Source organism: Procambarus clarkii, chromosome 4 (genome assembly GCF_040958095.1).
Source record: "Procambarus clarkii isolate CNS0578487 chromosome 4, FALCON_Pclarkii_2.0, whole genome shotgun sequence".
NCBI lineage: Eukaryota > Metazoa > Arthropoda > Malacostraca > Decapoda > Cambaridae > Procambarus > Procambarus clarkii.
Genome location: NC_091153.1, coordinates 26,866,239 through 26,886,293, shown reverse-complemented (window position 1 = coordinate 26,886,293; position 20,055 = coordinate 26,866,239). Strand labels below are relative to the sequence as shown.

At 47.1% G+C, this 20,055-nt stretch overlaps 1 protein-coding gene across 2 annotated transcripts in view; it reads right to left on the bottom strand.

Annotated features, from left to right (window-relative positions):
• The window catches only part of LOC123748693 (sulfotransferase 1B1), a 248,916-nt gene that overhangs the window by 183,733 nt on the left and 45,128 nt on the right, over positions 1 to 20,055 (bottom strand). For both annotated transcript variants that reach the window (XM_069333270.1, XM_069333266.1), the window contains exon 2: positions 3,961 to 4,151. In XM_069333270.1, coding sequence (XP_069189371.1) covers positions 3,961 to 4,151 — 191 coding nt within the window. The remainder of the gene's footprint in view (positions 1 to 3,960; positions 4,152 to 20,055) is intronic.

Genomic DNA, 20,055 nt, shown 5'->3' with positions numbered 1-20,055 from the left:
AGTGTTTGTAGAAAGCCTATTGGTCCATATTTCTTGATGCTTCTATATTGGAGTGGAGTCTTGAGGTGGGTAGAATATAGTTGTGCAATAATTGGCTGTTGATTGCTGGTGTTGACTTCTTGATGTGTAGTGCCTCGCAAACGTCAAGCCGCCTGCTATCGCTGTATCTATCGATGATTTCTGTGTTGTTTACTAGGATTTCTCTGGCGATGGTTTGGTTGTGGGAAGAGATTATATGTTCCTTAATGGAGCCCTGTTGCTTATGCATCGTTAAACGCCTAGAAAGAGATGTTGTTGTCTTGCCTATATACTGGGTTTTTTGGAGCTTACAGTTCCCAAGTGGGCATTTGAAGGCATAGACGACGTTAGTCTCTTTTAAAGCGTTCTGTTTTGTGTCTGGAGAGTTTCTCATGAGTAGGCTGGCCGTTTTTCTGGTTTTATAGTAAATCGTCAGTTGTATCCTCTGATTTTTGTCTGTAGGGATAACGTTTCTATTAACAATATCTTTCAGGACCCTTTCCTCCGTTTTATGAGCTGTGGAAAAGAAGTTCCTGTAAAATAGTCTAATAGGGGGTATAGGTGTTGTGTTAGTTGTCTCTTCAGAGGTTGCATGGCTTTTCACTTTCCTTCTTATGATGTCTTCGATGAAACCCTTGGAGAAGCCGTTATTGACTAGGACCTGCCTTACCCTACAGAGTTCTTCGTCGACTTGCTTCCATTCTGAGCTGTGGCTGAGAGCACGGTCGACGTATGCGTTAACAACACTCCTCTTGTACCTGTCAGGGCAGTCGCTGTTGGCATTTAGGCACATTCCTATGTTTGTTTCCTTAGTGTAGACCACAGTGTGGAAACCTCCGCCCTTTTCCATGACTGTTACATCTAGAAAAGGCAGCTTCCCATCCTTTTCCGTCTCGTAAGTGAAACGCAGCACGGAACTCTGCTCAAATGCCTCCTTCAGCTCCTGCAGATGTCTGACATCAGGTACCTGTGTAAAAATGTCAACATACCTGCAGTATATGGCCGGTTTCAAGTTCATGTCGACTAAGACTTTTTGCTCGATGGTACCCATGTAGAAGTTTGCAAACAGGACACCTATATATATATATATATACCTATATATATATATACCTATATATATATATATATATATATATATATATATATATATATATATATATATATATATATATATATATATATATATATATATATATATATATACATATATATATGAGAGGATGTGCAGTGACTTAATATCTAACATATTCAGAGATTTGAGTAGGGGTACCGAGTGATGTCTGGGGTCAGAGTTGGATATTGTCCTAACAGCAGCTTTGTGTTGAGTAATTAGAGGATGTAAACGATTTTGGGTAATAGAACCCCAAGCACAAATACCATAGTTGAGATAAGGATAGATGAGAGAGTAATAGAGTATCACCAGGGCAGGCGAGGTACATAATATCTAATTTCAGAAAGAATGCCAACAGTTTTTGAAACTTTTTTTGATATATTTAGAATGTGTCCCTGGAAATTCAGCTTGCGGTCAATGAGAACGCCAAGGAATTCGCCATCTACTTTGTTACAAATTTGGGTATTGTTTATCCTGAGATTTATTTGATTTGAGGATTTATTGCCAAACAAAATACTGTATAGAAAGTCTTGTCTAAATAACTCATAATAATAAAGTCTTCTAACTAACTTCCTCTAACTAACTTCTAACTAATAACTTTAGTCGTGTCTAAATAAGTCAATATACTTATGTCTGAGTGACAGGTGTCATCTGACAAGTAGCCAGACTGGATAACTCTCTTGTACAGTTTAGGCACTATATTTTATGTCACAGCTTTGCTGTTAATTATTCTGGTAACATTGCTAATTGATTATGTCCTTAATTACGTTTGCAGTAGGATAAGATAGGTGTGGGTGGAGGCAGCGTCACTTCGAGCCACTCTACACTCTTATTTATATAAAGTACTAGGAATTTTTCCTTGTAGATATTCTCCAGGTACTCCCCCAGTTCTAGAAAGTAATCACTGGTGCTCAAGATATGTTATTATGGTGTCCTTTACAGAATAATGTTCGCAAGGCACCGTCTCACGTTTTCACTCTGTAAACAATGCTTTCTTGCCTCGGGACGCCCCGTAGGTCACTTCACTCCTGAGTTGGTTCTTCCCTTCTCTGGGGAATGTAGCCTTAAATGCATATTTATTGATTATTTTTACTGTCTAGACATATGATTGAGATAAGATGTGATTATAATATAATTAGACATAAGATTTCAAGATTATAAGTAGTACTTGCTAGTACTATTGATACTTATTAAGGATTTGATTTAATCCTTACCAGAAATCGATTGAATGTTCCAATAGTTTTTTAATTAATTAAGATATCCTTCTAGAAGCTTCTAGATCCTTGATAAATCATGTACAAGTCACGTGGATACCATGGGCCCTATGGCGTACATGATCATAAGTGGCAGTGTCATGTAGGATATAATGAATCTGTAGTTATTCTGATATAATTTTGATATGTTTTTGACCTAAATGATGATCCAGATCACCTCTTGATTCTTACTCTTCATAATATTTGTGTTGACTCTCAATTCAACACTAATTATTCCCTACATTATTTGTCTTCTCAATCTCTACAGTTTATGCATCCTTCACATAATAATTTTTGCCCTCAGTCATGGAGGGAAAGCTCATGAACAACACTCATATTGGAGTAGCCTAGGCAACGTTTCTCATACCATGACAATAGGAATAAATAATCCATGCCCAAATCATAATTTGTATGACACGGGGGTAGAAATAGCCTATGCTACTCTATCCCTTTGAGATGTATTTTTTCTTGTCTCAATAAACATACTTGAGCTTGAGTAAGGATCACATGTGGATAAATGAAGCCCTGATATTTATATGATATTTCATAAAATAACTTTAACATGCTAGAGACCACATGAGCATAAAATGTGTGCTAAACTTAAATGGTCCCCACAAGCTGGCCAATAAAGTTACGACTGCTGTTGGGTGTTTGGATTAAAAGTCTAACGACTTCCCAATACTTTTGTCCAATCAGTGGCTGAGTGGATATTGTATTTGGACATATGAAAGGGCATGAAGGCCCTGGTTGACCAGGTTCGAATCCTTCAGTGGTCAAGAGTTTTCTGATGCATGTTAGCTTGGAGACCATTCAAAGTTGACACACACTTGATGCTCATGCGGACCTAGCATGTTGAAGTTATTTGATGAAATATCTCTGCACAATAAAGTCAGGAGTGCTGTCAGGTGTTGGGATTAGAAGAGTGATGACTTTCCAATACTTTTGTACAGTCAGTGGTTAAGTGATTATAGAATGGGACATGTCAAAGAATATGTAGGCCCTAGCTGACCGGGTTCGAATCCTTCAGAGGTCAAGAGTTTTTGATGCATGTTAAATTGGGGACCATTCAAGCTGCATGCACACTTGATATTATACTGTATATTATACAAACTATAATCACAGTTTGTTGCTAAATACTTACCTTTATGCTCTTCAAAGTTATGGTATTCCTGGACGCGTCTAAGAATAATGTTTTTATAAAAGGATAAGATTATACGAAAGTATAATATCTGTCTAAATGGCTAAATGGTGTATGTATAAAGAAGACACAATATGAAGCGTCTGGAAATGATAAGTTTATTCACAAATTTACATTACAAAGGTATAAAGTATCTGAAATTCTTGGAAGGATATGTTTATAATGAGCATTATATACAAAGAGGCCACAGTATATTTAGCCTTTAGGCTCTGAGTGGAGAACCAAGGAGCCAAGATGTAGTCAGGCTTTCTATTATTGGTATTTTTAATAATGACTGATATTCATGAAACTTATTATCTACTTCTGAACTCTCACCCTGAAAATGAAATACAAATATTAAATTTCCAAGAAGAGCACAGGTGGGTGGAGGATGTACTCACCTGACTTTGGGTAAGTGACAATCCAAACATCATCCTGATACACTGGGAATCTGCCATATTTGGAGTGCCAGTTGGCGTAGAAGGAGGGCAAGAAGACACGTTCCGGCCCCACGTGCAGAAACTCCTTGTATCCATTTATTTGATTGCAAAGAATGGCTGTATGTGGCCCCGTCACTTGTTCCATGTGCACACTATGGGAAGTAGAACACAATAATGTTAACTTGTGTCAAATTAGTAATAACTCAATTAAAACTGATTCTCATAACACAATTTAGTGAATATCTTCCCCTACCATAGTGAGCACGTCCCCATGTCATGGGGGGGGGGGGCCAGTGGCTGAATGGACAGAACACTGGAATGCGTGATCATGTGGTCCCGGGTTCGATCCTGGGCGCCAGCGAGAAACAATGGGCAGAGTTTCTATCACCCTGATGCCCCTGTTACCTAGCAGTAAATAGGTACCTGGGAGTTAGTCAGCTGTCATGGGCTGATTCCTGGGGGGGGGAGGCCTGGTCGAGGACCGGGTAACGTGGACACTAAAGTCCCGAAATCATCTTAAGATATCTCAAGATAACCCCCCTTCAGTTTTTTTTAAGTTATTAGTTGAGTAAAGGGAGACGATGGCACTAGCTATATGCACTCTCGATCCGGTGCTTGGCATAGAAATAAAACAGGAGGCTCTCCTAAAATACAAGACGAATACAAGGGTAAAATCTAAACTGTGTGTCAGCGCACACACTGAGCGACACCTGAAGACCCCCAGCAGCGCAAGCACCGTCCACCACACTTCACACAGGAAACCTCCGGAAGAGCAATTACCAAGCGCCCTCCATGTCTTGTAGGAACACATGAGCCTTCAGATTCTACAAAAACCTGGGATCTCATAGCCAAGATAGCCCATGAATCATCAGCACCTCTTGGCTAAGCTGCCCTGCAAATCCTCAGCACCTCTTGGGAAAGCTGCACCACGAATCCTCAGCACCTCTTGGCAAAGCCGACTCACCACTAGATTCCCTAACAGCAAGCTAGGAAAAAGACAGAATCAGTGCACATTTGACTCTTCGATCATTGTCCCGAGTGTCCCAACCACCCAGGCAATTGTTGCAAGTGTCACAATCACCCGGGCAATTGTCACGAGTGTTGTAACCATCCGGGTAATTGTCACGAGTGTCGCAACCTCCCGGGCAATTGTCACGACTGTTGTAACCATCCAGGCAATTGTCACTGTTATGGGGGACTGGTATTTGTTCCGTGAGGGGTAATAAATAAGGTCAAGGAGTTCCTAAAATAGTGAGAGTTAGGTAAGGCCCGGTCCCCAGGGAAGACCATTCCCAGCAAATAATATTGTAAACTAATGGCTCTGTAGTCTGAATGAGATTAACCTACTCCCTTCCAAATTGGGTAAAAGGATAATCTTAATAACCTTAGAAATTATTTATTAGTCCTCTAATAACCCCCATATACAAAAATACAGCAATACAAGAATACAACAAATTACTTTACCACTCGATCTTATGTTAACCCCCTTGAATCAACATAGGCAGGATACAAGGACTACAACTTGCAACTTAGGGTAACGTCTACGTTCCTGAAGGGACACTAGAGCACACTTAGGTATCATAGTAAATATTGGTACACATGGTGGGTCTCCTTAAGCCACCCCAGAGTTAAAGTTTGGGCTCACCACAGGCGTAAGAAAACACCACTAAATAACCTAGAACACGGTGCCACTAAAACACCAGGAGTATAATACTTAACTTGGTAACAGAGTAAGGAGAGAGGAGGAGGAGGAGGAGGAGGAGGAGGAGGAGGAGGAGGAGAAGAGGTGAGGAACAAAACCTACAAGGTCGGGAGCGCAACCTGTCCTCTTAAAAAGAACGTCGCTTTTGGCCGTTTGCCTGTATGGCCGAATAAGGACGTAATTTGAAAATGAAAATAAATTGAAAATAAATTTGGGATTTTTTTTTTCAACAACAAGTTAAGGGTCCTCTGATAGGTTAGGTAGGCAGGAAATTCTCATAAAGTTTCAAAACGTTATGAAAAACGTTAATTGAAAGTTCCTCTTCAAAGCTGTCCGAGGAGGGTCAGACGACTCAAACAGAAAACGGAACAGTACGTCACTTTTGTGAGTCGATTTCATTTCAAATTACGTCCAAATTTGGCCATAGTGCGCATACGAGCCAAAAGTGACGTTATTTTTAAGAGGACGGGTTGGGGAGCGACCGTTCACTACCCAGACTCAGCCAAGAAGAGAGAATCAGCTCTCTGGGAGCGCTCTCAAGGTCGCTGCTTGAACGATACTCAACTGATCGTACAGCAACAATCATTACAAGTCTTCACAAACATTCATTACTTGTTACTTTAACAATTCTAAGAATAGCTAATATCTAGCTTATCTAATATCTTATATTAATCTTATATATCTAGCTAATATCTTATATTAATATACAATTAACACAAGCGTCTTCCAGCTCTGTGAGCAACAAGGTTATTCTTACGTCATGCAGGGGGAGATGGGAACATAAACACAAGGATCCAGATCTCTTGAATATATATAAGTTCCATTGTTAATTAAATATCCTTCTTACATAATCCAATCCTATCAATTAATGTTCTAATAATTATTTAATTAGGAACCAACGCAAAATACCTCAGTCAGGGCCTGTCACTATCAATATGCTTGAGTGACTGATCCCTGAATGAATATAAAAGAATCCGATTTGACCCCTGGTTCCCTGGCTTTGCCAATTAAGAAACCAGGGCCGTAACACTCCTAAGTGTTGCAACCACCCGGGCAATTGTCACGAGTGTCGCAACCATCCGGGCAATTGTCAGAGGTGTCGCAACCATCTGGGCAATTGTCACGAGTGACGCAACCATCCGGGCAATTGTCACGAGTGTCGCAACCATCTGGGCCATTGTCACGAGTGTCGCAACCATCCGGGCAATTGTCACAACCATCCGGGCAATTGTTACGAGTGTCACAACCATCCTGGCAATTGTCACAACCATCCGGGCATTTGTTACGAGTGTCACAACCATCCGGGCAATTGTCACGAGTGTCACTACTATCCGGGCAATTGTCACGAGTGTCGCAACCATCCGGGCAATTGTCACGAGTGTCGCAACCATCTGGGCAATTGTCACGAGTGTCACTACTATCCGGGCAATTATCACGAGTGTCGCAACCATCTGGACAATTGTCACGAGTGTCGCAACCATCTGGGCAATTGTCACGAGTGTCGCAACCATCTGGGCAATTGTCACGAGTGTCGCAACCATCCGGGCAATTGTCACGAGCGTCACAACCATCCGGGCAATTGTCACAACCATCCGGGCAATTGTTACGAGTGTCACAACCATCCGGGCAATTGTCACGAGTGTCGCAACCACTCAGGTAATTGAAAATATGGACGACAGTTATGTGGTACACGGTTTCCGGGTACCCCACAGGCAGGACACATGTCTGACGGGCTCACAGGCAGGACACATGTCTGACGGGCTCACAGGCAGGACACATGTCAGACGTCCACACAGGCAGGACACATGTCAGACGTCCACACAGGCAGGACACATGTGAGACGTCCACACAGGCAGGACACATGTGAGACGTCCACACAGGCAGGAAACATGTGAGACGTCCACACAGGCAGGACACATGTCAGACGTCCACACAGGCAGGACACATGTCAGACGTCCACACAGGCAGGACACATGTCAGACGTCCACACAGGCAGGTCACATGTGAGACGTCCACACAGGATCAAGACTGAGGGGTTATAATCCTCCAGCAGAACGCTCCACAGAACAAGAATACTAAATGTGCTGCCAAACACATGCCACAAGCATCCCAGAGATGGAAGGTTTCCAGTGAACTAAACAGAAGACACCCTAAACACTAGCTGATGTATGTAATGACCAGCTTTGTTCAGAGAAGCAAACTACTTTTGACTCCTGATAGCAGGCTTAGAATTTTCTGTTTACATAATTAACTTTGCTGTATTACTTTTCGTCAAAACACAAGCTGCGAACAGCTGAGAACCAGACACCTTGTTACTATTACTACTGGACAAGCAGTTGAAGTTCGGTGCTCTGTTGAACCTCCCTCTCTAGAGTTCGAACCCATTGAATTCGCTGGCAAGGCGAATTCAACAAATACCTCTTTCGTGGCTTTTAGACATCGGCGGTTATGTGTTTCATTAGATTTAAACCCCATGTGTAAAAAAGTCCATTCTGTAACCTGTTCTTAATTTAGACTTTGTGAACCTGAAACAATTACTTTTTTCCGCATCACGTTGGAACTCCAAAGGAATTCACAGCTCTGCACTCAAAGAGGAACACGGTATGGTTTCTCCTAAAGACGTGTACGAATTATGTCCCACACAACGGTCACTGATTGACAAACTGAAGACATACTTTGTATTTGTGAGTGAGCAAGGCAAGTGAAGGATGCATAAGTGTCCGTCCCTAGATACTACTATGGGCAGGAAGGGGACCCAGCTGGACGCATGGAGGGTGATGAGCACAGACTAAGACGCGCAGCAGCAGATGGCACGACAACCTCAGGTAAGCTTGGGGTCGAGACCTTCAACTCCACGGACGTGAGGTGATGGATGTGAGGTGTTCGATGTGAAGTGTTCGATGTGAGGTGATGGACGTGAGGTGATGGACGTGAGGTGATACAGAAGAGGTGATGGACGTGAAACTATGGAGGAGAAGTGATGGAGGAGAGGTGGTGGACGTAATGTGAGAGAGGAGAGCTGATGGACCTGACGTGAGGGAGGAGAAGTAAGGGACGTGAGGTGAGGGAGAAGAAGTGATGGACGTGAGGTGAGGGAAGAGAAGTGATGGACGTGAGGTGATGGAGGAAAACTGATGGACGTGAGGTGATGGAGAAAAAGTGATGGACGTGAGGTGAGAGAGAAGTGATGGACGTGAGGTGAGGGAGGAGAAGTGATGGACGTGAGATGAGGGAGGAGAAGTGATGGACGTGAAGTCATAGATGTGAAGTGATGGAGGAGAGGTGAGGGAGGAGAGGTGATCGACTTGAGGTGATGGACGTGAGGAGATGGAGGAGAGGTGATGGACTTGAGTTGATGGACGTGAGTTGTCTTTTCTCCTTCACACACCTGTCATCAGTTACCATGTCTCCTGCCGCACACACCTGTCATCAGTCACCATGTCTCCTGCGCCACACACCTGTCATCAGTCACCATGTCTCCCGCTCCACACACCAACCATCAGCCACCATGTCTCCAGCTCCACACACACTTAAAATCAGTCACCATGTCTTATGCCCCACACACCTGTCATCAGTCACCAGGTCTCCTGCTCCACATATCTGTCATCAGTCACCATATCTCCTGCTCTACATACCTGTCATCAGTCACCATGTCTCCAGCCCCACACACCTGTCATCAGTCACCATGTCTCCTGCTCAACATACCTGTCATCAGTCACCATGTCTCCTGCTTTACACACCTGTCATAAGTCATCATGTTTCCTGCGCCACACACCTGTCATCAGCCACTATGTCTCCTGCTTCACAAACCTGTCATCAGTCACCATGTCTCCTGCTCCACACACCTGTCATCAGCCACCATGTCTCCAGCTCCACAAACACTTAAAATCAGTCACCATGTCTTCTGCCCCACACACCTGTCATCAGTCACCAGGTCTCCTGCTCCACATATCTGTCATCAGTCACCATATCTCCTGCTCCACATACCTGTCATCAGTCACCATGTCCCTTGCTCCACACACCTGTCATCAGTCACCACGTCTCCTGCCCCAAACACCTGTCATCAGTCACCTTGTCTCCTGTTCCATACACCGGTCATCATTCATCTTGTCTCAAGCTCCAAACAACTGTCATCAGCCTCTATGTCTCCTGCTCTACACACCTCTCATAAGTCATCATGTTTATTGCTCCACACACCTGTCATCTGTCACCATGTCTCCTGCTCTACACACCTGCCATAAGTCATCATGTTTCCTGCTCCACACACCTGTCATCAGTCACCATGTCTCCTGCTCAACATACCTGTCATCAGTCACCATGTCTCCTGCTCTACACACCTGTCATAAGTCATCATGTTTCGTGTGCCACACACCTGTCATCAGCCACCATGTCTCCTGCTTCACAAACCTGTCATCAGTCACCATGTCTCCTGCTCCACACACCTGTCATCAGTCACCATGTCTCCTGTTCCACACACCAGCCATTAGCCACCATGTCTCCAGCTCCACACACACTTAAAATCAGTCACCATGTCTTCTGCCCCACACACCTGTCATCAGTCACCAGGTCTCCTGCTCCACATATCTGTCATCAGTCACCATATCTCCTGCTCTACATACCTGTCATCAGTCACCATGTCTCCAGCCCCACACACCTGTCATCAGTCACAATGTCTCCTGCTCCACATACCTGTCATCAGTCACCTTGTCTTCTGCTCCACATACCTGTCATCAGTCACCATGTCTCCTGCTCCACACAAATGTCATCAGTCACCAGGTCTCCTGCTCCACATATCTGTCATCAGTCACCATATCTCCTGCTCCACATACCTGTCATCAGTCACCATGTCTCCTGCTCCACACACCTGTCATCAGTCACCATGTCTCCAGCCCCACACACCTGTCATCAGTCACCGTGTCTCCTGCTCAACATACCTGTCATCAGTCACCATGTCTCCTGCTTTACACACCTGTCATAAGTCATCATGTTTCCTGCGCCACACACCTGTCATCAGCCACTATGTCTCCTGCTTCACAAACCTGTCATCAGTCACCATGTCTCCTGCTCCACACACCTGGCATCAGTCACCATGTCTCCTGTTCCACACACCAGCCATTAGCCACCATGTCTCCGGCTCCACACACACTTAAAATCAGTCACCATGTCTTCTGCCCCACACACCTGTCATCAGTCACCAGGTCTCCTGCTCCACATATCTGTCATCAGTCACCATATCTCCTGCTCTACATACCTGTCATCAGTCACCATGTCTCCAGCCCCACACACCTGTCATCAGTCACCAGGTCTCCTGCTCCACATATCTGTCATCAGTCACCATATCTCCTGCTCTACATACCTGTCATCAGTCACCATGTCTCCAGCCCCACACACCTGTCATCAGTCACCATGTCTCCTGCTCAACATACCTGTCATCAGTCACCATGTCTCCTGCTTTACACACCTGTCATAAGTCATCATGTTTCCTGCGCCACACACCTGTCATCAGCCACTATGTCTCCTGCTTCACAAACCTGTCATCAGTCACCATGTCTCCTGCTCCACACACCTGTCATCAGCCACCATGTCTCCAGCTCCACAAACACTTAAAATCAGTCACCATGTCTTCTGCCCCACACACCTGTCATCAGTCACCAGGTCTCCTGCTCCACATATCTGTCATCAGTCACCATATCTCCTGCTCCACATACCTGTCATCAGTCACCATGTCCCTTGCTCCACACACCTGTCATCAGTCACCACGTCTCCTGCCCCAAACACCTGTCATCAGTCACCTTGTCTCCTGTTCCATACACCGGTCATCATTCATCTTGTCTCAAGCTCCAAACAACTGTCATCAGCCTCTATGTCTCCTGCTCTACACACCTCTCATAAGTCATCATGTTTATTGCTCCACACACCTGTCATCTGTCACCATGTCTCCTGCTCTACACACCTGCCATAAGTCATCATGTTTCCTGCTCCACACACCTGTCATCAGTCACCATGTCTCCTGCTCAACATACCTGTCATCAGTCACCATGTCTCCTGCTCTACACACCTGTCATAAGTCATCATGTTTCGTGTGCCACACACCTGTCATCAGCCACCATGTCTCCTGCTTCACAAACCTGTCATCAGTCACCATGTCTCCTGCTCCACACACCTGTCATCAGTCACCATGTCTCCTGTTCCACACACCAGCCATTAGCCACCATGTCTCCAGCTCCACACACACTTAAAATCAGTCACCATGTCTTCTGCCCCACACACCTGTCATCAGTCACCAGGTCTCCTGCTCCACATATCTGTCATCAGTCACCATATCTCCTGCTCTACATACCTGTCATCAGTCACCATGTCTCCAGCCCCACACACCTGTCATCAGTCACAATGTCTCCTGCTCCACATACCTGTCATCAGTCACCTTGTCTTCTGCTCCACATACCTGTCATCAGTCACCATGTCTCCTGCTCCACACAAATGTCATCAGTCACCAGGTCTCCTGCTCCACATATCTGTCATCAGTCACCATATCTCCTGCTCCACATACCTGTCATCAGTCACCATGTCTCCTGCTCCACACACCTGTCATCAGTCACCATGTCTCCAGCCCCACACACCTGTCATCAGTCACCGTGTCTCCTGCTCAACATACCTGTCATCAGTCACCATGTCTCCTGCTTTACACACCTGTCATAAGTCATCATGTTTCCTGCGCCACACACCTGTCATCAGCCACTATGTCTCCTGCTTCACAAACCTGTCATCAGTCACCATGTCTCCTGCTCCACACACCTGTCATCAGTCACCATGTCTCCTGTTCCACACACCAGCCATTAGCCACCATGTCTCCAGCTCCACACACACTTAAAATCAGTCACCATGTCTTCTGCCCCACACACCTGTCATCAGTCACCAGGTCTCCTGCTCCACATATCTGTCATCAGTCACCATATCTCCTGCTCTACATACCTGTCATCAGTCACCATGTCTCCAGCCCCACACACCTGTCATCAGTCACAATGTCTCCTGCTCCACATACCTGTCATCAGTCACCTTGTCTTCTGCTCCACATACCTGTCATCAGTCACCATGTCTCCTGCTCCACACAAATGTCATCAGTCACCATGTCTTCTGCCCCACACACCTGTCATCAGTCACAATGTCTCCTGCTCCACATACCTGTCATCAGTCACCATGTCTCCTGCTAAACACACCTGTCATCAGTCACCATGTCTCCAGCCCCACACACCTGTCATCAGTCACGATGTCTCCTGCTCCACATACCTGTCATCAGTCACCTTGTCTCCTGCTCCACATACCTGTCATCAGTCACCATATCTCCTGCTCCACATACCTGTCATCAGTCACCATGTCCCTTGCTCCACACACCTGTCATCAGTCACCACGTCTCCTGCCCCACACACCTGTCATCAGTCACCTTGTCTCCTGTTCCACACACCTGTCATCATTCATCTTGTCTCAAGCTCCAAACACCTGTCATCAGCCACCATGTCTCCAGCCCCACACACCTGTCATCAGTCACGATGTCTCCTGCTCCACACACCTGTCACCAGTCACATTGTCTCCAGTTCCCCACACCTGTCATCAGTCACCAGGTCTCCTGCTCCACATATCTGTCATCAGTCAACATATCTCCTGCTCTTCATACCTGTCATCAGTCACCATGTCTCCTGCTCCACACACCTGTCATCAGCCACCATGTCTCCTACTCTACACACCTGTCATCAGTCACCATGTCTCCTGCTCAACATACCTGTCATCAGTCACCATGTCTCCTGCTCTACACACCTGTCATAAGTCATCATGTTTCCTGCTCCACACACCTGTCATCAGTCACCATGTCTCCTGCTCAACATACCTGTCATCAGTCACCATGTCTCCTGCTCTACACACCTGTCATAAGTCATCATGTTTCCTGAGCCACACACCTGTCATCAGCCACCATGTCTCCTGCTTCACAAACCTGTCATCAGTCACCATGTCTCCTGCTCCACACACCTGTCATCAGTCACCATGTCTCCTGTTCCACACACCAGCCATCAGTCACTATGTCTCCAGCTCCACACACACTAAAAATCAGTCACCATGTCTTCTGCCCCACACACCTGTCATCAGTCACCAGGTCTCCTGCTCCACATATCTGTCATCAGTCACCATATCTCCTGCCCCACACACCTGTCATCAGTCACGATGTCTCCTGCTCCACATACCTGTCATCAGTCACCTTGTCTTCTGCTCCACATACCTGTCATCAGTCACCATGTCTGCTGCTCCACACACCTGTCATCAGTCACCAGGTCTCCTGCTCTACATATCTGTCATCAGTCACCATATCTCCTGCTCCACATACCTGTCATCAGTCACCATGTCTCCTGCCCCACACACCTGTCATGAGTCACAATGTCTCTAGCCCCACACACCTGTCAACAGTCACGATGTCTCATGCTTCACATACCTGTCATCAGTCACCATGTCTTCTGCCCCACACACCTGTCATCAGTCACCAGGTCTCCTGCTCCACATATCTGTCATCAGTCACCATATCTCCTGCTCTACATACCTGTCATCAGTCACCATGTCTCCAGCCCCACACACCTGTCATCAGTCACAATGTCTCCTGCTCCACATACCTGTCATCAGTCACCTTGTCTTCTGCTCCACATACCTGTCATCAGTCACCATGTCTCCTGCTCCACACAAATGTCATCAGTCACCAGGTCTCCTGCTCTACATATCTGTCATCAGTCACCATATCTCCTGCTCCACATACCTGTCATCAGTCACCATGTCTCCTGCTCCACACACCTGTCATCAGTCACCATGACTCCAGCCCCACACACCTGTCATCAGTCACCATGTCTCCTGCTCAACATACCTGTCATCAGTCACCATGTCTCCTGCTTTACACACCTGTCATAAGTCATCATGTTTCCTGCGCCACACACCTGTCATCAGCCACTATGTCTCCTGCTTCACAAACCTGTCATCAGTCACCATGTCTCCTGCTCCACACACCTGTCATCAGTCACCATGTCTCCTGCTCCACACACCAGCCATTAGCCACCATGTCTCCAGCTCCACACACACTTAAAATCAGTCACCATGTCTTCTGCCCCACACACCTGTCATCAGTCACAATGTCTCCTGCTCCACATGCCTGTCATCAGTCACCTTGTCTCCTGCTCCAAACACCTGTCATCAGTCACCATATCTCCTGCTCCACACACCTGTCATCAGTCACCACGTCTCCTGCCCCACACACCTGTCATCAGTCACCTTGTCTCCTGTTCCACACACCTGTCATCATTCATCTTGTCTCAAGCTCCAAACACCTGTCATCAGCCACTATGTCTCCAGCCCCACACACCTGTCATCAGTCACGATGTCTCCTGCTCCACACACCTGTCACCAGTCACATTGTCTCCAGTTCCACACACCTGTCATCAGCCACTATGTCTCCAGCTCCACACACACTTAAAATCAGTCACCTTGTCTTCTGCCCCACACACCTGTCATCAGTCACCAGGTCTCCTGCTCCACATATCTGTCATCAGTCAACATATCTCCTGCTCTTCATACCTGTCATCAGTCACCATGTCTCCTGCTCCACACACCTGTCATCAGCCACCATGTCTTCTACTCTACACACCTGTCATCAGTCACCATGTCTCCTGCTTCACAAACCTGTCATCAGTCACCATGTCTCCTGCTCCACACACCTGTCATCAGTCACCATGTCTCCTGTTCCACACACCAGCCATCAGTCACTATGTCTCCAGCTCCACACACACTAAAAATCAGTCACCATGTCTTCTGCCCCACACACCTGTCATCAGTCACCAGGTCTCCTGCTCCACATATCTGTCATCAGTCACCATATCTCCTGCTCTACATACCTGTCATCAGTCACCATGTCTCCAGCCCCACACACCTGTCATCAGTCACGATGTCTCCTGCTCCACATACCTGACATCAGTCACCTTGTCTTCTGCTCCACATACCTGTCATCAGTCACCATGTCTGCTGCTCCACACACCTGTCATCAGTCACCAGGTCTCCTGCTCTACATATCTGTCATCAGTCACCATATCTCCTGCTCCACATACCTGTCATCAGTCACCATGTCTCCTGCCCCACACACCTGTCATGAGTCACAATGTCTCTAGCCCCACACACCTGTCAACAGTCACGATGTCTCATGCTTCACATACCTGTCATCAGTCACCATGTCTTCTGCCCCACACACCTGTCATCAGTCACCAGGTCTCCTGCTCCACATATCTGTCATCAGTCACCATATCTCCTGCTCTACATACCTGTCATCAGTCACCATGTCTCCAGCCCCACACACCTGTCATCAGTCACAATGTCTCCTGCTCCACATACCTGTCATCAGTCACCTTGTCTTCTGCTCCACATACCTGTCATCAGTCACCATGTCTCCTGCTCCACACAAATGTCATCAGTCACCAGGTCTCCTGCTCTACATATCTGTCATCAGTCACCATATCTCCTGCTCCACATGCCTGTCATCAGTCACCATGTCTCCTGCTCCACACACCTGTCATCAGTCACCATGTCTCCAGCCCCACACACCTGTCATCAGTCACCATGTCTCCTGCTCAACATACCTGTCATCAGTCACCATGTCTCCTGCTTTACACACCTGTCATAAGTCATCATGTTTCCTGCGCCACACACCTGTCATCAGCCACTATGTCTCCTGCTTCACAAACCTGTCATCAGTCACCATGTCTCCTGCTCCACATACCTGTCATCAGTCACCATGTCTCCTGCTCCACACACCTGTCATCAGTCACCATGTCTCCAGCCCCACACACCTGTCATCAGTCACGATGTCTCCTGCTCCACATACCTGTCATCAGTCACCTTGTCTCCTGCTCCACACACCTGTCATCAGTCACCATATCTCCTGCTCCACATACCTGTCATCAGTCACCATGTCCCTTGCTCCACACACCTGTCATCAGTCACCACGTCTCCTGCCCCACACACCTGTCATCAGTCACCTTGTCTCAAGCTCCAAACACCTGTCATCAGCCACCATGTCTCCAGCCCCACACACCTGTCATCAGTCACGATGTCTCCTGCTCCACACACCTGTCACCAGTCACATTGTCTCCAGTTCCACACACCTGTCATCAGCCACTATGTCTCCAGCTCCACACACACTTAAAATCAGTCACCATGTCTTCTGCCCCACACACCTGTCATCAGTCACCAGGTCTCCTGCTCCACATATCTGTCATCAGTCAACATATCTCCTGCTCTTCATACCTGTCATCAGTCACCATGTCTCCTGCTCCACACACCTGTCATCAGCCACCATGTCTCCTACTCTACACAACTGTCATCAGTCACCATGTCTCCTGCTCAACATACCTGTCATCAGTCACCATGTCTCCTGCTCTACACACCTGTCATAAGTCATCATGTTTCCTGCTCCACACACCTGTCATGAGTCACCATGTCTCCTGCTCAACATACCTGTCATCAGTCACCATGTCTCCTGCTCTACACACCTGTCATAAGTCATCATGTTTCCTGAGCCACACACCTGTCATCAGCCACCATGTCTCCTGCTTCACAAACCTGTCATCAGTCACCATGTCTCCTGCTCCACACACCTGTCATCAGTCACCATGTCTCCTGTTCCACACACCAGCCATCAGTCACTATGTCTCCAGCTCCACACACACTAAAAATCAGTCACCATGTCTTCTGCCCCACACACCTGTCATCAGTCACCAGGTCTCCTGCTCCACATATCTGTCATCAGTCACCATGTCTCCAGCCCCACACACCTGTCATCAGTCACGATGTCTCGTGCTCCACATACCTGTCATCAGTCACCTTGTCTTCTGCTCCACATACCTGTCATCAGTCACCTTGTCTGCTGCTCCACACACCTGTCATCAGTCACCAGGTCTCCTGCTCTACATATCTGTCATCAGTCACCATATCTTCTGCTCCACATACCTGTCATCAGTCACCATGTCTCCTGCCCCACACACCTGTCATGAGTCACAATGTCTCTAGCCACACACACCTGTCAACAGTCACGATGTCTCATGCTTCACATACCTGCCATCAGTCACCATGTCTTCTGCCCCACACACCTGTCATCAGTCACCAGGTCTCCTGCTCCACATATCTGTCATCAGTCACCATATCTCCTGCTCTACATACCTGTCATCAGTCACCATGTCTCCAGCCCCACACACCTGTCATCACTCACAATGTCTCCTGCTCCACATACCTGTCATCAGTCACCTTGTCTTCTGCTCCACATACCTGTCATCAGTCACCATGTCTCCTGCTCCACACAAATGTCATCAGTCACCAGGTCTCCTGCTCCACATATCTGTCATCAGTCACCATATCTCCTGCTCCACATACCTGTCATCAGTCGCCATGTCTCCTGCTCCACACACCTGTCATCAGTCACCATGTCTCCAGCCCCACACACCTGTCATCAGTCACCATGTCTCCTGCTCAACATACCTGTCATCAGTCACCATGTCTCCTGCTTTACACACCTGTCATAAGTCATCATGTTTCCTGCGCCACACACCTGTCATCAGCCACTATGTCTCCTGCTTTACAAACCTGTCATCAGTCACCATGTCTCCTGCTCCACACACCTGTCATCAGTCACCATGTCTCCTGTTCCACACACCAGCCATTAGCCACCATGTCTCCAGCTCCACACACACTTAAAATCAGTCACCATGTCTTCTGCCCCACACACCTGTCATCAGTCACAATGTCTCCTGCTCCACATACCTGTCATCAGTCACCATGTCTCCTGCTCCACACACCTGTCATCAGTCACCATGTCTCCAGCCCCACACACCTGTCATCAGTCACGATGTCTCCTGCTCCACATACGTGTCATCAGTCACCTTGTCTCCTGCTCCACACACCTGTCATCAGTCACCATATCTCCTGCTCCACATACCTGTCATCAGTCACCATGTCCCTTGCTCCACACACCTGTCATCAGTCACCACGTCTCCTGCCCCACACACCTGTCATCAGTCACCTTGTCTCCTGTTCCACACACCTGTCATCATTCATCTTGTCTCAAGCTCCAAACACCTGTCTTCAGCCACCATGTCTCCAGCCCCACACACCTGTCATCAGTCACGATGTCTCCTGCTCCACACACCTGTCACCAGTCACATTGTCTCCAGTTCCACACACCTGTCATCAGCCACCATGTCTCCAGCTCCACACACACTTAAAATCAGTCACCATGTCTTCTGCCCCACACACCTGTCATCAGTCACCAGGTCTCCTGCTCCACATATCTGTCATCAGTCAACATATCTCCTGCTCTTCATACCTGTCATCAGTCACCATGTCTCCTGCTCCACACACCTGTCATCAGCCACCATGTCTCCTACTCTACACACAGTCATCAGTCACCATGTTTCCTGCTCTACACACCTGTCATAAGTCATCATGTTTCCTGCTCCACACACCTTTCATCAGTCACCATGTCTCCTGCTCAACATACCTGTCATCAGTCACCATGTCTCCTGCTCTACACACCTGTCATAAGTCATCATGTTTCCTGAGCCACACACCTGTCATCAGCCACCATGTCTCCTGCTTCACAAACCTGTCATCAGTCACCATGTCTCCTGCTCCACACACCTGTCATCAGTCACCATGTCTCCTGTTCCACACACCAGCCATCAGTCACTATGTCTCCAGCTCCACACACACTAAAAATCAGTCACCATGTCTTCTGCCCCACACACCTGTCATCAGTCACCAGGTCTCCTGCTCCACATATCTGTCATCAGTCACCATATCTCCTGCTCTACATACCTGTCATCAGTCACCATGTCTCCAGCCCCACACACCTGTCATCAGTCAAGATGTCTCCTGCTCCACATACCTGTCATCAGTCACCTTGTCTTCTGCTCCACATACCTGTCATCAGTCACCATGTCTGCTGCTCCACACACCTGTCATCAGTCACCAGGTCTCCTGCTCTACATATCTGTCATCAGTCACCATATCTCCTGCTCCACATACCTGTCATCAGTCACCATGTCTCCTGCCCCACACACCTGTCATCAGTCACAATGTCTCTAGCCCCACACACCAGTCAACAGTCACGATGTCTCATGCTTCACATACCTGTCATCAGTCACCATGTCTCCTCCCCCACACACCTGTCATCAGTCACCAGGTCTCCGGCTCCACATATCTGTCATCAGTCACCATATCTCCTGCTCTACATACCTGTCATCAGTCACCATGTCTCCTGCTCCACACACCTGTCATCAGCCACC